The 24,592-nt window shown below is 42.0% G+C and overlaps 1 protein-coding gene across 1 annotated transcript; it reads left to right on the top strand.

The window, feature by feature from the left end:
* LOC110558996 (patched domain-containing protein 3) lies at nt 1-24,386 on the top strand. Its single transcript, XM_021654209.2, has 4 exons — nt 1-906; nt 2,320-2,441; nt 18,599-18,744; nt 22,660-24,386. Exons 1-4 carry the CDS (start codon nt 1-3, stop codon nt 24,153-24,155), a joined length of 2,670 nt encoding a protein of 889 aa, XP_021509884.1. The 3' UTR covers nt 24,156-24,386.
* The last annotated feature ends 206 nt before the right edge of the window (nt 24,387-24,592 follow it).

Here is a 24,592-nt window from a genome sequence, read left to right as displayed (position 1 = left end):
ATGATCTCCTCCAAGGTGGCGCCCGGAGAGGAAGCGCGGGAGCCGCCGTCGGAAGGCAGGGCGGAGGCGGCGCTGGCCGTGGAGCCCGGCCGTCGGTGGCTCGCGGGGCCGCCGGAGCGCCTGCCGCCGCTGGCCCGGGAGGCGCCTCCGCCGCGCCGCTGCCACACCGACTGCCTGGAGGCGCCGCTGTCGCGCTGCTTCCTGCGCCTCGGCGGCGCGGTGGGCATGCACCCCTGGCTGTTCCTGCTCGGGCCGGTGCTGCTGACGGCCGCGCTGGGCACCGGCCTCATCTTCCTGCCCAAGGGGAAGGAGAACCTGGAGGAGCAGTACACGCCGATCGGCAGCCCCGCCAAGGCCGAGCGGCGCTTCGTGCAGGGCCACTTCAGCACCAACGACACCTTCCGCTTCTCCGCCTCCAGGACCAGCTCCGAAGCCAACTTCGCGTCCATCTTGGTGGTGTCCCTCACAGACTCCCTGCTGGAGCAGGAGGTGTTCGCGGAGGTGACCAGGCTGGACGAAGCGGTGCAGGCGCTGACGGTGGACCAGGAAAACGGGACGCAGATCCTGTACCAGGACGTGTGCGCCCGGTACAAGGTGCTGTGCGTGCCGCCCAACCCCCTGCTGTACAGCTGGCAGCTCGACAAGTCGCTGGACCTGCGGGACATCACCTTCCCCATGTACAACTTGTCCAGCCAGCTCGTCTACCTGGCGGGCTTCTTTGGCGGAAACGTCCTAGGCCAGCCGGTGGGAAGGAGCAGGCGACTCGTGGCGTCCCGAGCAATGAGGCTGCTGTACTACCTCAAGACCGAGGACCCCACGGACAGCGAGCGCAGCGAGGCGTGGCTGACCCACTTTCTTGACCATTTCAACGACGTGAAGAGCAGCTTGGCTCTGGAAGAAATAGAGGTATTCCGGAGACTAGGGTTTGCAAGGGAGGCCTGTAAGTGCGGGGGATGAGGAGACAAAGTGGCGCAAACCTCTTGTCGCGTGGACGAAGCCGTGAGCATTGGCACCACTGTCTACACACAAATCCTGTCTCAGGAAGTCTGTTTTAGTACAGAAACTGGTTTTCACACCTGGCGACTTGGTGTGGAGTTTGGTTATCATTAAGTCACTTAAAAATTGTTTCTTTTTGTGAGCCGCGTCTTATTCCTAGGAGTCCCTGTCCCTAAAGCCTTTTTGTTCCCAGTAGAATTAAAAGACAAAACTTAAAAAAAAAAAAAAAAAAAAAGAAAAAGAAAAAGACAACTTTCAAGTTCTGCCATGGTAGTTGTGGACAAGGCACCTAGCTGGGCGTTGAGGTGCGCGTTATCGATAAACTTCTGAGCCATCAATTCCAGTATATAGCCCTAGTGAAGTGAGTGCTATGAAGCAGTTAAAATAGGAAAACATCGCAACCTGATAAGATTTAATTTCCACAGTTGTTAATGAGGATAAGGTTTCACAGTTGTGCATAAAACTCAGTTTTGGTTTGTTTAGATTTATAGTTAGGGTTTTTCACCTGATCTTAGCCAAAGGGCAGAGAGATGATTAAACTTTGCATTTTTAAAAATTTCTTTCATTATTTTTAAAATTAAATTTTAATTTTTTATATTAATTACAGTTTATTCACTGTATATACCAGCTGTATCCCCCTCTCTCATTCCCTCCCAATCCCACCCTCCCTCCTTCCCTCCCTCCTCTCCTCCCTGCCCCTCTCTAAGTCCACTGATAAGGGAGGTCCTCCTCCCCTTCCATCTGATTCTAGTTTATCAGGTCTCTTTTGGACTGGCTGTAATGTCCTCCTCTGTGGCCTAGCAAGGCTGCTCCTCCCTCAGGGCGGGGGGTGGGGGAGGTCAAAGAGCCAGTCATTGAGTTCATGTCAGAGACAATACCTGTTCCCGTAATTAGGGAACCCACAGCCCACAGGACAGGAGCCTACCACAGAGGGCCCCTGAAAGACTCTGCCTAACAGTGTATCAAAGCAGAGGCTGAGACTCATAAGCAAACCTTGGGCAGAGTGCAGGGAATCATATGAAAGAAGGGGAAGTTAGTATGACCTGGAGAGGACAGGAGCTCCACAAGGACCACATATATCTGGGCACAGGGGTCTTTTCTGAGATTGATACTCCAACCAAGGACCATGCATGGATATAACCTAGAACCCCTGCCTGGATGTAGCCCATGGTAGCTCAGTATACAGTGGGTTCCCTAATTCTGGAAACTTTGCATTTTGAAGGAAACATTGGAAGGCACACTGCAGATTGTGAAGAAGCTGAAGTGTTCAGAGACTCTGGGGTATGAATCTATCTCCTGAGCATGGTTTTGTTGTTGTTGTAGGTGGTCTACTTTACATCCCTTTCCAGACAGTTGGAATTTGAAGCAACCTCCAAGACTGTCATTCCTCTGTTCCACTTGGCATACATTTTAATCATACTTTTTGCAGTTGTATCATGCTACAGGTAAAACTCTAAGTTTTTACTTCTTACTTTTTAATAGATACATTGTGATAAAACGCATACTTACAATATCTTATTTTAAGTGAACAATTTAGTGATATTAATTATAGCCATACTCTTTATCCATCCCAACTATCTGCTTCCCTTTTCCATCACTATTAATACTCTCTGTTCATTATGCAGTAACCTTCTAACCCCTCTCTCAGAAACCCAGACAAACTTTAGTTTACTTTCTATCTCTGAATTTTCCTATTCTAGACTTTTTCTTTCTGCTCTTTGTAGGTTACTCAGTCTAAGGCACTTTGTTATAGAAAGCAGAACAAAGCTGACACTTCTGTCAGCTTTGGTTTTATTTTCTTTCCTAATTTTACAGATTTCAAATTATCAAATTGAGTTTTTCTATTTTAAAGTACATATTTATTGTCATATATTTGCCTTCATTCCATAAGTTATAATGTTGTGTATTAGTTACTTTTCTGTCACTGTGATAGAAACCATGACTAAAGGAACTTAGAGAAGAAAGAGCTCATTTTGTCCTATGTTTCTTGAGGGATGTGGAGCAGGGTCCTGCCTGAGCACATGCAGGAAACAAAGACACCAGGAAGTGAAATGTGGCTATCTATCCTCCAAGCTGGTGTGCTTTCTCTAGCAAGGCTCTACCGTCTAAAGGGTCCATAACTTCCTCAAACAATGCCAAGGGCAGAGGAAAGAACATAAGCCCATTCAAGCTGACCGTTTCTGCCCCTGGTCCCCATAGGCCCATGGCTGTCTTATGATGCAAAATGCATTTCGTCTAACATTAAACATTCCCGTAGCAGCGGCTAAATAAATGGCTCAGCAGTTAAGAGTGCTTGCTGCTCCTGCAGAGGACCCAGGTTCAGTTCCCAGCACCCCATACGGTAACCAACAACTGCCTGTAAATGCAGTTCTGGTCAGCCTGACCCTCCTTTCTCACCACTGCACATGTAGCACAAGACATATGCACTTAAAAATTAGAAATCTCTTTTAAAAGTCCTCACAGTTTTAGCTTCTAGCATTGTTCAAAAGTCTGCCTTTCTGAGAGTAGGCAATTTTTTTAAACTGTGATTTCATATTAAGAAAATAAAACAACTCTTACTCTCTTACTCTGGCCCTTGCTGTCTCCCCCTCTCCTGTTCTCTCCCTTCTCTCTGCCGGGGCGCCCCCTCCCACAACCATGCTTCCCCCATCCATCCAATAAACCTCTTTCATATAAGATCAGTTGTGTACATGGCATTTTCATATAAATACTATAAATATTAACATTTGGTGCCGAAAACCAACGGGCAATCCCATAATTTTCACTCTGGGACCCCAATCACTTGGATACAATAAATCTTTCTTCTGCTCCGGCCTTTCACAAGGGCATGATTGGGAGGGGATGAGGAAGGGGGCTTCAGCTGGGATACAAAGTGAATAAGTTGTAATAAAAAATTAAAAAACAATCAGCTAGGAAAAGTAGTGATACTAGTTTAGTAGCTCTCCTTGAAGTTAACCAGAAACATCACCACAACCGGCATATACACACAGAAACTCCAACATGACCTGTGACGCTCTCTCATCACCATAACCTACCAGTCATGACAGTCAGATCTCTGTTACTATAACAAACACCTGAGAAATAAAACAAAAAACAAAACAAAAAATCTTGATTAAACTGTAAACACAAAAAATCTTGATTAAACTGTAAACACAAAAAATCTTGATTAAACTGTAAACCTTGGGATGGCTTAAAGCTCTTTAATTATGAATAACTGTTTACATCCTTTTAGACAAAAAACAAGTCTCATTTGAAGTGGGTATGGATTTTTATATAAACTCAAAGTTGTATTTCTGCAACATGCTATATACATGTTTGAGATAATTTTTTTATATAATTTTTTTCCTCTTATTATTTTTATTTTTATTAATTATAGTTTATTCACTTTGTATCTTCCCTGTAGCTCCCTCCCTCCTCCTCTCCCAAACCCACCCTCTTTCCCTTTTCCTCACCCATGTCCACTGATAAGGGAGGTCCTCCTCCCCTTCCTCTGAGTGGCTGCATTGTCTTCCTCTGTGGCCTGGTAAGGCTGCTCCCCACTCAGGAGGAGGTGATCAAAGAGCAGGCCAATCAGTTCCTGTCAGTCCCTGTCCCCATTAGTATGGAAACCACTTAAACACTGAACTGCCATAGGCTACCTCTGTGCAGGGGTTCCAGGCCATCTCCATGAGTGGTCCTTGGTGGGAGTATCAGTCTCAGAAAAGACCTCTGTGCCCAGACTTTTAGGATCTGTTTATTGCTCTCCTGTGGAGCTCCTGTCCCCTCCAGGTCTTTTTTAAAATTATTTTTATTTTTATTAATTACAGTTTATTCACTTTGTATCCCCCTTGTACCTCCCTCCCTCCTCCTCTCCCACTCCCATCCTCCCTGTCTCCCACCCGTGTCCCTCTCCCAGTCCACTGAAAAGGGAGGTCCTCCTCCCCATCCCTCTGACTCTAGTCTATCAGGTCTCATCAGGAGTGGCTGCATTGTCTTCCTCTGTGGCCTGGTAAGGCTGCTCCCCCTTCAGGGGGAGGTGATCAAAGAGCAGGCCAATCAGTTCATGTCAGAAGCAGTCCCTGTCCCCATTACTATAGAGCCCACTTGGACACTGAACTACCATGGGCTACCCCTGTGCAGGGGTTCCAGGCCATCTCCATGAGTGGTCCTTGGCTGGAGTATCAGTTTTAGAAAAGACCCCTATGCCAAGACTTTTAGGATTGTTGCTGTCCTTGTGGAGCTCCTGTCCTCTCCAGGTCTTACTATCTCCCACTTCTTTTATAAGATTCCCTGCACTCTGCCCAAAGTTTGGCTATGAGTCTCAGCATCTGCCTTGATACCCTGCAGGGTAGAGACTTTCAGAGGCTCTCTGTGGTAGGCTCCTGTCCTGTTCCCTGTTTTCTCCCTCCTCCAATGTCCATCCTCTTTGCCTTTCTGAATGGGGCTTGAGCATCTTAGCCAGAATCCTCCTTCTTGATTAGCTTCCTTAGGTATACAGATTTTAGTATGTTTATCCTTTATTATATGTCTAATATCCACTTATGAGTGAGTATATACCCTGTGTGTCTTTCTTCTGGGATAACTCACTCAGAATGATCTTTTCCAATTCCCATCATTTACCTGCAAATTTCATGATTTCCTTGTTTTTTATTGCTGAGTAATATTCCATTGTGTAGATGTCCCACAATTTCTGTATCTGTTCCTCAGTTGAGGGTCATCTGGGTTGTTTCCAGGTTCTGGCTATTACAAATAAAGCTGCTACAGATATGGTTGAGCGGATGTCCTTGTTGTATACTTGAGCGTCTTTTGGATCTATGCCTAGGAGTGGTATAGCTGGATCTTGAGGAAGCACTATTCCTAATTGTCTGAAAAAGTGCCAGATTGATTTGCAAAGTGGTTGTGTTAGTTTACATTCCCACCAGCAATGGAGGAGGGTTCCCCTTTCTCCACATCCTCTCCAGCATGTGTTGTCACTTGAATTTTTGATTTTAGCCATTCTGATGGGTGTAAGGTGAAAACCTCAGGGTAGTTTTGATTTGCATTTCCCTGAAGACTAAGAACATTCGATATTCCTCTATTGAGAAGTGTCTGTTTAGCTTCGTACCCCATTTTTTTTTTATTACTTGTTGCTGTTTAACTTCTTGAGTTCTTTGTATATACTGGATATTAGCCCTCTGTCAGATATAGGGTTGGTGTAGATCCCAATCTGTAGGCTGTCATTTTGTTTTGATGACAGTGACAGTGTGCTTTGCTTTACAGAGCTTTTCAGTTTCATGAGGTCCCATTTATTGTTGATTGTTGATCTTAGAGCCTGTGCTGTTGGTGTTCTGTTCAGGAAGTTGTCTCCTGTGCCAATGAGTTCAAGGCTCTTCCCCATGTTTTCTTCTAACAGGTTTAGTGTGTTTGGTTTTATATTGAGGTCTTTGATCCACTTGAACTTTAGTTTTGTGCAGGGTGATAAGTATATATCTATTTGTATTTTTCTACATGTAGATATCCAGTTAGACCAGCACTGTTTGTTGAAGATGCTGTCTTTCTTCCATTGTATGGTTTTGGCATCTTTGTCAAAAATCAGGTGTTCATAAGTGTGTAGGTTTATTTCAGGGTCTTCTATTTGATTCCATTGATCCACCAGTCTGTTTCCATGCCAGTACCATGCAATTTTTAGTATTGTTGCTCTATAGTACAGCTTGAGATCAGGGATGGAGATACTTCCAGAAGATCTTGTATTGTAGAGGATTGTTTTAGCGATTCTGTGTTTCTTGTTATTCCATATGAAGTTGAGAATTTTTCTTTCAAGGTCTGTAAAGAATTGTGTTGGTAACTTGATGGGAGTTGCATTGAATCTGTAGATTGCTTTTGGTAAGATGGCCATTTTTACTATGTTAATCCTGCTAAGCCATGAGCATGGGAGATCTTTCCATCTTCTGATATTTTCTTCTAATTTTTTCTTCAGAGACTTGAAATTTTTTTCATACGAGTCTTTGACTTGCTTGGTTAGGGTCACACCAAGGTACTTTATGTCCTTTGTGGCTATTGTGAAGGGTGTTGTTTCCTTAATTTCTTTCTCAGCCCTTTTTTCTTTCATATACAGGAGAGCTACTGATTTGAGTTAATTTTGTATCCAGCCACTTTGCTGAAGGTGTTTATCAGCTGTAGGAGTTCTCTGGTAAAATTTCTGGGGCCACTCAGGTATAGTATCATATCAAGTGATACTTCAACTTCTTCCTTTTCAATTTGTATCCCCTTCATCTCCTTTAATTGTCTTATTGCTCTAGCAAGGACTTCAAGGAGTATGTTGAAGAGATATGGAGAGACTTGCCTTGTCCCTGATTTCAGTGGGATTGCTTTAAGTTTCTCTCCGTTTAGTTTGATGTTGGCTATAGGCTTGCTGCATATCGCCTTTACTATGTTTAGATATGTGCCTTGTATCCATGATCTCGCCAATACTTTAAACATGAATGGATGTTGGATTTTGTCAAATGCTTCTTCAGCATCTAAGGAGATTATCATGTAGTTATTTTCTTTCAGTTTTTCATATGGTGGATCACACTGATGCATTTCCATATATTGAACCACCCCTGCATACTTGGGATGAAGCCTACTTGGTCATAGTGGATGATATCTTTGACGTGTTCTTGTATTCAGTTTGCAAGTATTTTGTTGAGTATTTTTGCATCAATGTTCATAAGGGAGACTGGCCTGAAATTCTCTTTCTTTGTTGGGTCTTTGTGAGGTTTAGGTACCAGGAGAACTGTGGCTTCATAGAATGAGTTTGGTAGTGTTCCTTCTGTTTCTATTTTGTGGAATAGTTTGAAGAGTATTGGTATTAGCTCTTCTTTGAAGGTATGGTATAATTCTGCACTGAAACCATCTGGCCCTAGGCTTTTTTTTTTGTTTTGTTTTTTTTTGGATGGGAGACTTTTGATGACTGTTTCTATTTCCTTAGTAGGTATAGGATTATTTAATTGATTTACCTGGTCTTGATTCAGCTTTCGTAAGTGGAATTGATCAAGAAAATTGTCCATTTCATTTAGAGTTTCAAATTTTGTGGCCTATAGACTTTTGAAGTAAGTCCTAATGATTGTTTGGATTTTCCTCAGTGTCTGTCATTATATCTGCTTTTTCATTTCTGATTTTGTTGATTTGGATGGTGTCTCTCTGCCTTTTCATTAGCTTGGCTAAGGGTTTGTCTATCTTGTTGATTTTCTCAAAGAACCAGCTCTTGGTTTCATTGATTCTTTGAATTGTTTTGTTTGTTTCTAATTGATTGATTTCAGCCCTGACTTTGATTATTTCCAGCTGTCTACTCCTCTTTGGTATGTCTGCTTCTTTTTTCTCTAGAGCTTTTAGGTGAGCCATTAAGTCAAGCAAATGAGATATTTTGAATTTCTTTTTGAATTTCACTTAGTGCTATGAACTTTCCTCTTAGCACTGCTTTTATTGTGTCCCATAAGTTTGGGTATGTTGTTGGTTTATTTTCATTGAATTCTAGGAAGGCTTTAATTTCTTTATTTCTTCCCTGACCCAGATGTCATTGAGTAGCGAGTTGTTCAGTTTCCATGTGTGTGAAGGCTTTTTGCTATTTCTGTTGTTGAGGTCCAGCTTTAGATCATGGTGATCAGATAGGATACAAGGGATTATTTAAATCTTCTTATATCTGTTGAGGATCAATTTGTGACCAGCTATATGGTCTATTTTGGAGAAGGTTCCATGAGGTGCTGAGAAGAAGGTAAATTCTTTTGTGTTTGGGTGTAAAGTTTTGTAAATGTCTGTTAGGTCCATGTGATTCATGACCTCTGTCAGAGACATTGTTTCTTTGTTTAATTTCTGTTTTGTTGACCTGTCCTTTGTTGAGAGTGGGGTGTTGAAGTCTCCCACTATTAATATGTGGGGATCTATATGTGCTTTAAATTTTATCAATGTTTCTTTCACAAATGTGGGTGCCCTTGTATTTGGGGCATAGATGTTCAGGATTGTGATGTCTTCCTGGTGGAATTTTCCCTTGATGAGTATGAAGTGTCCTTCCTCATGTTTTTTGATTAATTTTTGCTGAAATCTATTTTATTAGATATTAGAATGGCTACTCCTGCTTGCTTCCTGTGTCCATTTGCTTGGAAAACTGTCTTCCAGCCCTTTACTCCCAGTTAATGTCTAGCTTTGTGACTTACGTATGTTTCTTGTGTGCAATGGATTGTTGGGTCTTGTTTACACATCCACTCTGTTAGTCTGTGTCTTTTTATTGGAGAATTGAGTCCATTGATGTTGAGAGAGATTAATGTCCAGTGGCTGTTAGATCCTTTGATTTTGATGTTGGTTGTGGTAGTGTGTTTGTGTGCTTGGCTTTTTGTTTTGCTGTAGTGAGGTTATTTATTTCCTGTGTTTTCTTGAAAGCAGTTAGTTTTCTTGGGTTGTATTTTTCCTTCTCATGTCTTCTGTAATGCTGGATTTGTGGGTACGTATCGTTGAAATATGTTTTTGTTGTTGAAAATCTTATTTTCTCCATCTATGAGGACTGAGAATTTTGCTGGGTATATTACCTTTGACTGACATCTGACATCTGTGTTCTCTCAGGGTCTGTATGATATCTGTCCAGGCCCTTCTGGCTTTCATAGTCTCTGTTGAGAAGTCAGGTATGATTCTGATGGGTTTGCCATTATATGTTACTTGGCCTTTTTCCCTTGCAGCTTTTAGTATTTTTTCTTTGTTCTGTATACTTACTGTTTTGATTATTATGTGGTGGGAGGATTTTCTTTTCTGGTCTAATTTATTCGGTGTTCTGTAGGCCTCTTGTATGCTTATAGGTATCTCCTTTAAGTTGGGGAAATTTTCTTCTATGATTTTGTTGAAAATATTTTCTGGGCCTTGAAGATGGGACTCTTCTTTTTCCTCTATTCCTGTTATTCTTAGGTTTTGTCTTTTCATGTTGTCTTGGATTTCTTGGATCATTTGTGTCAGGAATTTTTTTTTTAGATTTAACGTTTTCTTTGACAGATACATCAGTTTCTTCCATTGTATCTTCCACACCCGAGATTCTTTCTTCCATCTCTTGTAGGCTGTTGGTTATGCTTACCTCTGTAGTTCCTGCTTTCTTCCCTAAGTTCTTCCTCTACATGATTTCCTCTGTGTTTTCTTTAATTTTTCCAAATCTTGAACCATTTTGTTGATTTCCTTCACGTGCCTGACTATTTCCTGTTTTTCTTTTAGTTCCTTCAGCTGTTTGTTTGACCAGTCCTTTGTTTCTTTTATTTCTTTCAGTGATTTAATCATTTCCTCTCTGAAAGCCACAAACTGTTTGGCTGCATCTTTCTGTATTTCTTTATGGGTGGCCATAATCTTTTTTACTTTATCTCCTATTTCTTATGATGGCCATAATCTGTTTGACTTTATCTTCTTCTAATTCTTTATGCATTTTATTTGTTTCCTCAATTATCCTCTTCATAAGCATAGGTATAAGGTCATCTTCTTGGATTTCATTTATGATAGGGTATCCAGGGCTGCTTGCCCCTGGATAACTGGGTTTTGAGGATGCCATATTGCTTTGGCTTTTATTGGTTGTGCTTTTACACTGCCCTCTATCCATCTGCCTGTCTCAGGTGCTGGCTGTTAGTTTCTGGTACCTCCTGGAATCCTGGGGTGGGGAAAATCCCCTTGGCAGGAAGATGGTTGTTCCTGAAGGAGGCCTCCTCAGCTTTTTGGGTATGGTCACCGAATGGCTGGTGCTTCTCAGGAATTGCCACAGTTCACCTTAGGTGTTTGGACCTGTGTAGTAATTGTGTTTGTTGGTAGTCAGTGAGGCTCTCCTCTCACCAGGAGAAGTCCTGGACACAGCTGCAATGTTGCTGGGTTTCTTGCTCTGAATTTAGTGGACTGCTCTGCTGCCCTTACACTGTGTTTATTGGGTGCAGCCCTCTGAGGAAGCAGGGAGTCCTGCAGTTTGCTTAGTTTAGCTAGGGAGACAGGTTACACCTTGTTACAGTGTCTGGGGCTGATCCCATGGATCCTAGGCTTTTGTAGTTCTGAGGTAGAAGCTCTGTGCCCCAGTACCCAAGTGGTAATCAGTGGCAGGTGAGCTCAGTACTCATTGGTGTGGCAGGAGGTTAGAGCCTGGAGCCTTCAGGAGCCCAGAACCTTTTCCAGATCTGGGTATCCTGAGGTCAGACCTTATTTTTCCTCCACCGTGGGGTTTCCTCCTGACAGGGAGACACAGTCTGTGGTGTTTGGGGTCCACAGTTCTGTCTGGGATGTTGAGTAGAGCACACAGGCACAGGTGAGTAGCTCTACACTGGTGACTGGGTGCCTGCAGGAACCCAGGAACTTTTCTCAAGATCTTTTTGGTGGTGGGGGTTCAGCTGAGTGCCCTGTGGTCAAACCTGATATTTCCCTCACCATTGGGTGTTGTAAGTAATGTTTAATATTTACTGTTGGTTTATCTTTAATAAAGCTGCTGTTAATCCTAAACAGCTGTATAACCAAATCACCACACAGAGACTGGGTTTATTTAGTTAACCTAGAACACAATGCTGGGCAATAGTTACTCCCTCCTAAACCTCCAAGCCCTCATAGTTTCCTAACATTTAGATTTTACCCATTATACTTGCTTTTTGTGAAATCTTAGTTCTGGTTCATGCTCACGTCCTCTAAGATCTCTCCTCCAGCTCTCTTCTCCTAGCTCTCCTCTCACCCTTTCTCCTCCCACTCAGTTTCCTGCCCTCTGGTTCCTCCCCTCTTTCCTGTCCTCTGGCTCCTTCCAGTTCAACATTGTGTCTAGTTGTTTTATTTTGGCCTGTTTACACAAAGTTGAGACAGGATGCTTAGAGTAAGTATCACAATGCAATATCCGGATTGAAACGGGGGGGGGAGGGGAGATCAGCATCCGAATGAACAAGGGTAAGGTGTATACATTTCAAAAGAACATTATGCCAACAATTGAGTTTCCTCCCAACAGAGAAACACAGTCTCTGGTGCCCTAGGGCCCACAGTTTTGTCTGGGACCATGAATTGTGTGCACAGCAACAGCAGGTCTCTGGGCTGGTGGCTGAGTGCACACCAGGCCCCGGAACCTTTTCCAGGGATTGTCTGGGTGACCTGAGGTCAGTCCAGATTTCTTCCTTCACTGTGGTGTTATCTCTCAACTGGAAATCCTAATATCTGGTGTTGTGGGGCCCACAGTTCAATCTGGGATGGTGATCAGAGTATCCAGGTGTGTGGCTCTGGGCTGGCGACTGAGCACCTGCCGGGACCCAGGAACTTTTCCCAGGTTTAGCTGAGGGACCTAAACCCAATTGATTCCCACACAGTGGGGTTTCCTCTCACATGGGAAATACAATCACTGGTATTTTAGAGCCCAAAGTTCAGTCATTGTGGTTTGTTCAGTCACTGCTGTTCTGTTCATCAGACACAGTGTCCTCTTGGCTCCACCTTCTTAGATCCCTCATAATTTTTATATGATGCTAAAATTTCATAAAGATGCTAAAATAAAGGTCTATTCAATTAAAATAATTTAAAATGTATGTCTAACTGCCTATGTTTCTATCAATTCCTCAATTAATAAATACGTGCTATTTTTTTTTTTTTACAAGCTGCGTGTGATCTGAGTGCACCATTAGGCTTTCTGGCTAATAGATTTGGTATAATAAGTTCCAGTAAAAATTTAGAACTATTTATACTGTTCTACTACATTATTGGTTCTAAAACTCATAACTCATGCAGTGTGATAGGCCCAGCAGGATTGCCAGTCTATGAACTGTAACTATGATTGAAAGTTTTGCTTTGAAACTAGTTCAAAAATTTATTTAGTCGTGCTGAAAAGAAACCTAATTAAGCTTTACCTAGCCTCTTGTTTTATGTTTTCAAGATTAAGCCTAGGATGGGAAATTATACAATCAAAGTTTGTTTGCCTCAGCTATACTTAATAGATCATGGTCCTCAAATCTGTCAGAAATCTGCAAAATAGTACATTTAGATGCTTAATAAAAAGGCTTAATGTGACAGAGACCCCAGCTTCTAGTGGCTACTGTAAGACCTCCAGGAAGATTTGGGCACAGTGACAGATGACTCCACCTGGTTTGCTGACTGAGCCGTGGACAAACATGATACCTGGAGAGCTGACTGCTCCATTTTGCCTAGACAAAATAAGGTTAGTCATTCTCCTAAATTCCTCTTCCATGGAAAGGACTCTCAGATTTGCTGGGCCCAAAGCCCAAGGACTGTTTCTGCAATGTCCTAGAACTTGTGCCCATAAGAGCCACTGTCACCACAGGAGCCTAATGGGAAGGCCATCTAGATAATGGGTAAGCTTCTGTCATATTAATCAATACGTAGGCTGCTTGGATTATGCTACCTGTGGTAATTTATCCTTATCATGTCTCTGATGGGTTTGAAGACCAGTTTAACAGCAGAAACTAAGGCTTCAAAAATGCCCTCTCAAAAACGTACAGTTTCTGTAAGGTCTGAGCTTCTGATAAAATATTTGAGGGTTTAAGAAGATGTTTGAAGGTTGATAAATGTAAGTTATAAAGGCTGGAAGGTCTGAGATAAGGTATCCTAAATTAATGAAAATGTTTCATATTTCTTCCTGTTGCTATGCTACTGTTGTATGTCTAGAGCTTTGACATTTATCACTAGAGCTCTCATTTATTAATTTAATTCTAATGAAAACATTCCACTATACAATCCACTATCATAGTTCCAAGCTCAAGATTTTAAATCTCCTTTGGTTTGTTTTTAAGTATGAACTTAAAAGTTGTTTCTCATTGTGCTAGACTTACACACATCCAGTCTTCTAGATAAAAAAGAAGCCTCTCTTCCATGATATGTAATCATACTAAAGGTCAAGATCAAGTGAGTTTTTGCCCCTTCTACTTCATGGAAGCCTCTGCCTTTCCAGAGCTCACCTTAGAGAGTGTTTATGCTGTGAACACAAAGGTGTGTGTCCACTGCCTTCTCTACAAGGTAGATTTCAGTGCATGTTACAGTGGTGATGCTAACATGTCTAAAGTTTTATCTCCTCTGTAAAACTTAACTGGGATTCTTGTAAGCTGCAGAAAATCCACCCAAATCCACTTCTTAGGTCAAATGGGCTCCAGATAGGTACTGCACTTATTGTCTATCTCAAAAGGTGGGATTCCACCTCCCCCCAACCCGGTTTTGGGACTTCTCTTTTCTGGCTACTTGATCTCTATAGCCGTCCATCCAACACTGGTGGATTGGTGAGTTCCCTTCCATGGTCAGTGTAAATGTTCCCTTTGTCTGAGAGACTAACCATTATCCTGTTCATTGGGGAATGGAGGTACCCTCCAACCATGGCCCTTCTCTCCGACCTTCACCCAAACACATTCCTTGGGTGAATTATCCTTTTCTTCTTACCAACATGGTCTCTTGGCTTTTCCAATCTTGTGCATTGGCCACGTTGTCAAAAAAATCCTAGTACTAGGTGAGGCTGTGTCTCCCAGGAGTCTTCCCCGTGGCCCCTGGCATTGCTTGTAATGACCTGCTTTGCCAGCTTGTGCCCCCGTACCTCTGATTCTCCTGTACTTTGTGGTGATGCCCCCAAAGATTGGCAGAACTGACTTTTCTCTCTTCACCCATGGGAATCTTGTCTTCTACCATACCCCTAGACTCTCCTCAGAGAGGCCTTCTAAATCATTTTAGATTCCTACACCTTGCACCCACTTTAAGGGCCTCTAGGCTTACATGCTTCTGCTTCTAAACTTGACCTCAATTTTTTTCTTAGATGACATATCCAAAGAAAAATATTTTAAATTACTGTCAGTGATTGGGTAAATGGAGGTTCCCTCAGGTAAATGGAGGTTCTTATGTTCAATTCTCTTCTTTGATCCAAACCTTCCACTTCTGTTGACTCTCCCAAAAGTTTTAAATGCATTCCTAAAAAATTTTTCTTCCATAACCTACTTAACTTTGTTTTCTGCCTATATATATGTTCTAGTATCCTGCCAGTCTCAAATGTTTCCTATATCCACAACAGCACCAAAGTAACTGCCTACAGATATTCCAGTCTGTCCTCACAGATGTCAGGCCGGACCTGCACCTTTCCCTCCCAGTCACTAATGTTCTCACAGACCCTGGAAAACATCAAAACAGCCTGTTCTTCCTGGACTTGGCCAACATTTCAGCCTTTTGACCTCCTTACAGCAGCCCCAGTGTCAGCAGGAAGTAGCCAGAAGAGAAACTTCACTCTTTATTCACTTATTTATTAACAAAAGACTGGAATGATGTGCTTCAGGCCCAGGACAAGTAGCTCCAGGTTCTCCCAGCATTCCTCAGTCCCTATCTGGTGCTGAGGATGGCTGGCAAACCTCACCCTCCACCCTAAACCTTTCAGGGCAGAGGCTTCTTCTCCTCACTATGTAATCTGGACATTTTGGTGTTCTTACTTTTTTTCTCTTTCTCTTACCCCAGTGACCAAGAGCTGCTTCCAGTGAACCTACATTTATATATTTTAACTTGCCTTAGATGAGAAATGGTCCAATGTCCTCATTCCCACCTTTCCAACTCTCCATAGCTCCTCATTTTTTAAAAATTAAACAAAAAGGGAGGAATGTTATGGTGTGCAGGCAATTCAACTGGCTTTCCCTTAGGGACATTTTAGGTCCTGTCGTCATCTGGGCCAGGTACATGGTGATTGGTCTGCCACTCCTCCCCGCTCTTACTCTCTGGCCCTTGTTCTCCCCCCTCTCCTGTTCTCTCCCTTCTCTCTGTTGGTGCCCCTCCCCCACCATGTCTCTCTCTTTCTCCCCCCACATCCATTCAATAAGCCTCTTTCATACAAGAAAAAAAAAAAAAAAGAAAAGAAAACAAATTATTTCTCTTATAAAATGGGACCAAATATACAAAACAGGAGGCATGGGTGCATAGTGTGGATATATTAGAGGAAATTAAGACTTAAACCAACAGGGTAAATACAAGCTTTTGTAGCTCTGTGTCTCATATCTGAAAGTTTCAGTTTCAACTGGCTTAGATGCCTCATCAGTCCAGCTGTGTTGCCTGCAGTCTGTCTCTGTTGGGCTGATTCCGTTCCCTGGATGCAGTTCTCCCTGATGTATCAGTTTTGACACCTCCAATATTTGGGGTCGCAACTACATTCTAGTCTTCACCTACACAGCTTCGCACGATGGCCTTTCAGGGGCTCGACTTTGGCATGCATTGTTTGGACTCGGTGGCTCTTTGACACTGTGGAAGAAAAAAAATCAATGTCCTTCTCAATGTTGTATCTTTATTGTCTTTGAAACCAGTACTACAAGGACAATATTGTGAAGTTAAGTTGCCATCTTCAGATGGGCCCAAATATGTTTGCTTGGTTTCTTTTTCTAATTTCTGATTTGCTTTTTAAAGCTAATTTTTCTTTTAAATATTATGTCTTGTAAATGGGTGTTTTGCCTACATGTATGCCAGTGTTCACCTGGTGCCCAAGGAGGACAGAATATGGTGGTGGATCACCTGATGGTGAGCCATTTTGTGGGTGCTGGGAACCAAACCCTGGGCCCCTGGAAGAGCTGCCAGTGCTCTTAACTGCTGAGCCATCTTTCCAGCCCCTTTTATAACTCTTAAGGAGCTTTTGTTTGTTCGTTGTTGTTTTTGTGAGATCTGAAAAGCTACGAAGCCCTCCACACTCACTAGGTGACATGTTTCTAGCTCTGTTTTGATCTTCTGGAACCCCTGTGGATTATGCATTTTACACTGTCCCAAGACACAACACACACACACACACACATTTTTATTCACCTTTTTATTCTTATGAGCACCGAAAGGGAGCTCATAAGAGATCAAAGTAGTGACTGCAACAGAGATCAGTTTGCTGAGCCAATGCGTTTTTTTAATGGGGCTACTGAAAGGAGTATTGGTAAGGGCACTTACACGAGCAGCTTCATCACCAGAAAGCACAACTTACTCTGGGTGATGACTCATGAAAGCTGCACCCCTAGAGTTCTCTGCACAGTTGGAGGCAGCTGGATAGACTGAGGGTATTTCTGTGCTTGGCTACTCAGTCTCCTCTCCTAGTATGTCTATGAGAATCTTGCAAGTTTTTGCGTTCCCAGATGTGTGTTTATGGATCCACCTCCTTCCTGGAATGAGAACAGGTAAAGAGATCTTTACCTATTTGAATATGATCTTCTGTTGTTGGTTTGAGTTCCTCGTTGTCATCCTCACATTAAGGGTCCTGACTTATTTCTTTTCCCTATAGTGCATTTGTAAGTGTGGGTATCAGTCATTGTTCTGAAGCAGTTTATAGCAAGTAAAGTCTTAAACCTGGAATGCATTATTAAGATTTTTAAAATTTATTGTTAGGGGAAGAGAGAGCGTTTAAGAGAATTTCTTGTTGTTGTAGTTGTTTTTGAAGAGGAGCCTCACTCAATCCCCAGCACTCACTCGGTGGCTTGTAAAAGACACCCTCTTCTGATTTCTGTGGGAACAAGCATGGAGACATGCATATCTATACATGAAGCAAACGAGCATACACACAGAAGGAAATCTAAAAATTTAAAAATGTACTGTGGCCAGTGGAGTGATAAAGCATAGTATCATACTTTAAACATGTCTTGCATTTATCTTGTTTTCTTTTGTCCTGACATGGAAATTGGTTGGTCATTCAAAATATGTTGTGTTCCAATTCTTTCCTTTTTTCAAATTATCAACCTTTGTATAGCGCCAACATCACTACATAGATAAGAATGTTTTACATGATGTAAAACAGTGTTTCCATACTTTTCATCGCAATGCTCACTGAACTAATTTGAAATTGAAGACTATGATTCTGTCTGCTTGAGGTTAGGGATTAGACGGGTAGAGAGAACTGGACACGTGCTCCATTTCAGATACAGTCTGACCTTGCCTGTGGTGTGAGTGAGTCCTAACTCATGCATTAGAAACTTGGTTTTCAGTGTTGTGATACTGGGAGGTACTCTTAAAGAAGCAGGGTCTTTGAAAGGTGGCCCGTAGCTGGGACGCTGCCTTCAGAAACCACTGACATGGTTCTCATGGTACTCCCATTATTTTCTGCAACAGAAAGTTGTTATGAAGACAGAAAGCCTGGATCCTAAATCTGTTTTCCTATATTTCCATTTGCTTTCCTTGTTCTCTTAAGCATTCCCATCACAATGACGTATACCACGTCATAACACAGTGAGAGGAGCCCTCGCAAAGATGCTGAATCATCCTGTCGACTTCAGAATTGTGAACTAAGAAACGTTTTTCTTTTTATAAGGTGTCCAGCCTCAAGAGTTTTGCCATAGCAACAGAAGATGAACCAAGCCACCATCTATTACCTACTGTATTTCATCCATACCCTTCTGAAAGTCAGATTAGAGTCAATTATTTTTAGTGCTTAGCAAATTTCTATTCTGAAATGCTAGTCAGTGGATTGGTACTCAAATAGTTACATGAGAATCACACAAGAATACAGATTCCCGACTTTGTTGTCCCCTCTATTTTTTTGTGAGTTGCTAGTGTAATGGTGTCTATTAGTTTAAGGTCTCCAGTAGACAGATATGGAAATTATCAGCCCAGAGGTTTCTGCCTAGATGTCTCAGTCAACAACTAATTAGTGACATTTTAATAGGGAAGCCACTATTATAAGTTCTTATTTTTCCCTCTAAATTTACAGATTGGACTGTGTAAGAAACAAAATGTGGGTTGCAGTCTTCGGAGTGTTTTCTGTTGCCATGTCAGTGGTGAGTGGCTTTGGCCTGATGCTGCACATCGGGGTCCCATTTGTGATCATAGTTGCAAATTCACCATTTCTTATTCTTGGTGAGTAAAACAAGTTATGAAGCTGTGTTGAGTCTGTAACTATGTTCTGTAGATAAGAGAATGCATTTTGTTTAGGTGGCTCAAACAACAGAAAGAACCAATTATCTTCAGAGTTGAAAATATATAGTACCCTAGACAAAGAGAGGGAAGAAATATGGGCATTTGGTCACACATAGAAAACAAAGTAGAAGCCCATGAAAATACAAGAACAAATATTTTGTATAAAGGGATACGCATTAAACAGACAAAAAAAAAGTGTTCTTTTTTTTTCTAGATTAATCAGGGCTAGGGAGACCATTTGGAATGTTGTGTGTAAAGGAGCACTCCCTAGATTCTGCTGTAAAGCAAAGTATAAATGGTTTGCATTCCCCAAATTTATAGCAAATCAGAGAACTTAAAAGGGAACTATAGACAAGAAATTTCACTTCTATAAAATATATCTGATAAATGTAATTGATCATAAGTAGAACAAATGGGTTTATTTTGGTCTGTTTTAGAATAAGAAAATATTGAAAGCAATCTTATACCATGCCAATATGGAATTTGTCAAATCAAACGTATTAAAATATTAAAACCATATTTAGCCTTTAAAAAAAGACAAATATGAATTAAATAAAAACATTCATTACAAAACAAGATAATTTCCCCCCTGGTAATGTGCAAAGAGACACGTGGTGTTGGTGTTGGTCTTGTATCCGTAAGGGCAGAGCAGATGGCAGTCTTTTGTTCACTGTGGCTTGACGCCTGGCTTGGTGGCCAAAGCCGTTTTATGCATAGGACTCATAAAAATCCAATCCAATCCAATCGAGGCAGCACAGTGCAGGAGGAGGAAGAAAGAGAGAGACTTGTGTTGAGCCATGCCTCCTACAGATCTGCCTGCCCTCTGGCACATAGCACAGGAGGACCAGTCATCCATTTGCCAAAGGATATCACACCCAGGGGCCTGCCAGCCACGTGGCCAGCCTGCAGCAGGAATCACCACAGTGTGAGAGGATGTGGTAGACAGATGGGGGGGTAGAGAGAGAAGTGGAGCAGCTTGAACATGAAGAGAGCTGGAACTAGAGACTCAAGGGTGGACAGGAGCAGCCTGTTGTGGGTGGACAGGAGCAGCCTGTTGTGAGTGGCCACCCCTGCCACCTGGAGCATGGTGAGGTCCCAGCCTGAGCTGCTGCTGAGGGCCACATCCAGGACCTTGGTTAGGCAGTGGCAGGGGTCAGTGTCAGTGTCTGTGGCTCATATTACCACAACAGAACATGGAGACGGGACGTCCCTAGTTTTGTGGCAGCCGCTGGGTACTATGTGGCTGTCCAGGGGCTGTGCAGAACTGGCCCTGACTCACTGGCTGTGGTACTCTGGTTAGCTGGTCTCATCTCTCACCACTTGCAGTACTTAGGAGATCAGGCTCTTCACCTCACCCAGTCAGCTGGTCCTGATCGCAGGGGTATGGGTGACCTGGTCCTAAGGGTATGAGTATGGGAGAGCTGATCCTACACACATTTGCTGTAGGATGACACAGTTGTGGAGGTAATGCACTCCTCACCCCACCTCCCGAGTCCCACTCCTCACATCCTCCAGCGGTTGGGAAAGCTGCTGTTAGGGTCATGAGCGCAGGAGAGCTAGCCCTGCCCCTCACTAGCTGCAGCACGTAGACGAGCAGGCCCTGCATATTACCTGAGCAGTGCAAAAGCAGCATAGGTGAGACATCCCTGAGGGCAATAGCACAAGAGAGCTGGCCTCACAACTTTTCTGCCTGAGTGTGTGTGTGGGGGGATACCCTCCCCCCATCGCCACCTACGGTTGTCAGGAGAGCTGGCCCTGAGAGCATGAAATCGGGAGAGCTAGCCCTGCTCCCTCACTGGATGTAGCACATGGAAGTGGGCCCTGCACCTTACCTGGACAGCACAGTGGAGCTGGCTCTAAGGGCATGAGAGCAGGAGAGCTGACACCCTCCTCTGCTGACTGCTGCACTGGGCAGCCTAGCTGGAGCAGTGATGGAGAGCTCGCCCTGGTGGTACAGATAAGGGAGATCTAGCACATTGACCAGCTCAGCTACCACCAGGCCCAGATCCAGGGCTCTGAATTGGCCTACCCCAAAATTTATATCATCTGCAAATGGTTGGGACATGTGAAAGTGCCAGTCCTGCTGATCCAAAGCTGCAGGATCTCCATGAAACAGGGCAACAACAGGATAACTGGGAGGAGTCATGGTAAGGAACCAATGTTACTGGTGTCACAGAAGCTAGAGAACTCAAACTGGACCAATGACTCATTGCAATGGACATTTGCAAGTGAAACGTGTGGAAAATGGGTATGTGGAGGGACACTCTGTGACATACTACAGCTTCCACTAGGGGATGTTGTTTTCTAGGCTTTGGTTTTTGTTTGTTTGTTTTATATTTGTTTGTTTCTTTGGTGTTGAGGGGAGGTTGCAAGGGCAGATATGAGGGAAACAGGGAGATGAGTGAAACTGGGGTGCCTGATGTGAAACAAAGAATCAAGAAAAGTTTAAAAAAATAAAACAATATTTATATAGAATAAATTCTAAATGAAATTTTTAATAAAAGTTTCTCAGGGTTATCCTTGAAAAGGAGATTATAGGGTTTTTAAAATGTATGGTGTTTTAGAATTTATTTTACAGTAAGCACAGCAGTTTTTTCCCTGTAGATAGTAGATGGGTTTATATTGCACATCAGTTTAGCCTTGCTTTTTAGAGTACACCCTCAGCCAGTGTGCCCACAGTCATCAATAACTATAGTTAAGAAGATGTAAGCCAGTCTATATTCACTGTATTTATATAATTTGTATCTATAGGAGTATGTGTATAGATTTGTATGTGATTCCAGCAAGTTAAGAACTGTGAGGAGAATTTCTGAACAAAATTTTGTAAGTAATGAAATCAGTTTTTAAACACTGAAGAGAGTTTCCAGGTCTTCCCTTGGGCCTCTGTCCTCTGCCTGTTCCCTTCACACAGCTGGAGTTTTCAAAGTACTGGTCACGGCACGCCAACATACAGCCTATGACAGCCCCTCAATCATGTACATGACTGTCTGAACTACAGGCCAGCTTGTGATTTCCAGTATTCTCCCAACCTTGTAATCTGTGAAAAAGATGTAACGATCAGCACTGTAGTCCAAAGACTTGCTGTTAAATACACATGGAAAGTGCAAACTGTCTCAACTGCAGTCTGTTCCTGGAGGAAATGAGATCATTTGCAGCAGGCTCAGTCTAGTCTCCTTCCTTTTTTGTTCTCATTCTTTTCTCACATTGGTAATGTCAAAGCTCTCAAACGTTCTTTAGTTCTGTTTCAAGCCAATCATGAAACAGCACCATGGAAAGGATTATGAAGATTCACTTTTGTACATCTCTCTCATCTCAGGACCAACGAAACATTGTGTCTACCACCTGCTAAATGTCAAATAGAGACCAGCAGGTACACTAGACTTGTGTGTATGCCTGGCTGCATTTCTATAAAGCAGATGTTTTAATACAAACAGCACCACTTGGATGGCCTTATACTACCTGTAAACACACTTGCCAGTTTGCGTTTCAAGTAACAGAGTGCTTAATAGATGTGTTTGTATATTAGTTGAAATGGCTCATGGGATCAAAGGTTGTTGATGCTGCTGCAGCTGGTGTCCAGTCAGGTAGGTGTTCTCATTTTATCACGAAGACACTCTGGGTAAGCAGGAGAGAGTGTGAACAAACAACACAGTACGCACAAAGCTAAGGTTTAATTACAGAGGAAGGAGTGATAAATTCTGTTATAAATTCGGAGACCACCCGAGAAAACAGTGGTGTTTAAAACACTGCTTAAAACAGTGTTTAAGCAGAGATTTGCAAGACAAGCAATAGAAAATGCTTTTAACTTTTAATATGTATTATTAATATATTTCAATAACTGTTCTTTTGTTTCAGGTGTTGGGGTTGATGACATGTTTATCATGATTTCTGCCTGGCAGAAGACCAGCATCGGCGAGAGCATAAAAGAACGACTCTCCAGTTCATATTCAAAGGTGGCAGTGTCCATTACAATTACCACCGTCACCAACGTCCTTGCTTTCTATACGGGAATCACCAGCTCTTTTAGATCTGTACAATATTTTTGCATTTATACAGGAACAACTGTGCTCCTTTGTTATTTTTATAGTATCACCTGTTTTGGAGCAATTATGGCTCTGGATGGTAAAAGAGAAGTTGCATGCTTCCGCTGGCTGGAAAAGCCAGACCAAAAATTTTCCTCATTTAAAAAGTCCTGCTGTCTCCCATTTGGTTCATTCCCAGATGAACATGGAGAAGATAAACACCCAATGAATTTGTTCTTTAGAGACTATTTTGGTCCTTTTCTCACAACTACCAAAGCCAAGTTTACTGTAGTGCTGGTATACATTTTCTACATCATAAGCAGTATATATGGGTGCTTCCAAGTCCAGGAAGGGTTAGATCTTCGGAACCTGGCGAGTGATGATTCCTATATCACACCTTATTTTAACATCGAGGAAGATTATTTTTCAGATTTTGGTCCAAGGGTTATGGTTATTGTTACTGAAAGTGTTAACTATTGGGATGATAATGTAAGGAAGAAACTGGACAAATGTATGATAAAATTTGAAGAAAATGAGTATGTAGATAAAAATCTCACAGAGTTTTGGTTGGAAGCATATATTAAATATATGAATAACATTGGAAATGATCTTAATGACAAAAATACCTTTATGAATAGTATCTCAGGCTTTTTAACAAATTTCCCCATTTTTACTCATGATATTAATATTTCCTCATCAAATGAAATAATTTCTTCCCGGGGCTTTATCCAGACTGTAGAGGTTTCATCCTCAAGCAATAAGAAAAGAATGTTATTACAGCTAAGAGGCATAGCTGAAGACTGTGAAGTTCCCCTAATGGTGTATAACCAGGCATTCATATATTTTGATCAGTATGCTGCAATAATAGAAAACACTGTTCGAAATGTCATGATCGCTTCAACAGCTATGTTTATTGTTTCTTTATTGCTAATTCCTCATCCAGTGTGTTCCTTGTGGGTTACTTTTGCTATTACATCTGTGATTGTGGGAGTAACAGGTTTCATGGCATTCTGGAATGTTAATCTTGACTCCATATCCATGATTAATCTTGTCATTTGTATAGGGTTTTCTTTTGATTTTTCTGCACACATATCCTATGCATTTGTTTCCAGTTCTGAACCCTCAGTAAACAAAAAGTCAATTGAGGCATTATATATGCTAGGCTATCCAGTGTTGCAAAGTGCAATTTCAACAATAATAGGGGTGTGTGTTTTATCTGCAGCTAAAGCTTACATCTTCAGGACATTTTTTAAGATTATGTTTCTTGTTATGTTTTTTGGGGCTGCTCATGGCCTAATTTTTATTCCAGTATTTTTAACCTTTTTTTGAAAGTTTGTTTGAATGCACAGTAACAAATAACCCTAACCAGTTATATAATTCCAGATGGCCTGATTCTGGTCTGATTACAAAATGCACTAATTAAAACTTAGTCAATACAAAAAAACAAAAACAAAAAAAAACAAAACAAAAAAAAACAAAAACAAAAACAAAAACAAAAAAACAGAGATGGAATGAGAAAGGGGGGTTATGAGGAAGAAGAACCAGTGGTAGGAATGAGCAGAAGGGGAGGGTGATGTGGGGTATCAACAGAGCACATTGTATACATGTATGAAAATGTCTTAATGAAACCCATTACTTTGTCCAATTGGTATACACTAATAAAATAGGAATTATTAATATATACCTGAAAACATAAAAAGTGTTAAAAACAGTCAATTTACTTTAGAGAAAGTGCCTTGATTTAGAAGTCCCATATTAAACTGTTC

The sequence above is a fragment of the Meriones unguiculatus genome, chromosome 7, assembly GCF_030254825.1.
Source record: "Meriones unguiculatus strain TT.TT164.6M chromosome 7, Bangor_MerUng_6.1, whole genome shotgun sequence".
Taxonomy (NCBI): Eukaryota; Metazoa; Chordata; class Mammalia; order Rodentia; family Muridae; genus Meriones; species Meriones unguiculatus.
Note: the sequence above shows the minus strand (reverse complement) of the source record. Positions and strands in the feature narration are given on the sequence as shown.

Excerpts from the sequence above, each read along its gene's own strand:
- LOC110558996 (XM_021654209.2), top strand. The coding sequence starts at position 1 with ATGATCTCCTCCAAGGTGGCGCCCGGAGAGGAAGCGCGGGAGCCGCCG. Across the intron at positions 907-2,319 it reads TGGCTCTGGAAGAAATAGAG|GTGGTCTACTTTACATCCCT; the intron begins GTATTCCGGAGA and ends TTGTTGTTGTAG. Across the intron at positions 2,442-18,598 it reads GCAGTTGTATCATGCTACAG|ATTGGACTGTGTAAGAAACA; the intron begins GTAAAACTCTAA and ends CTAAATTTACAG.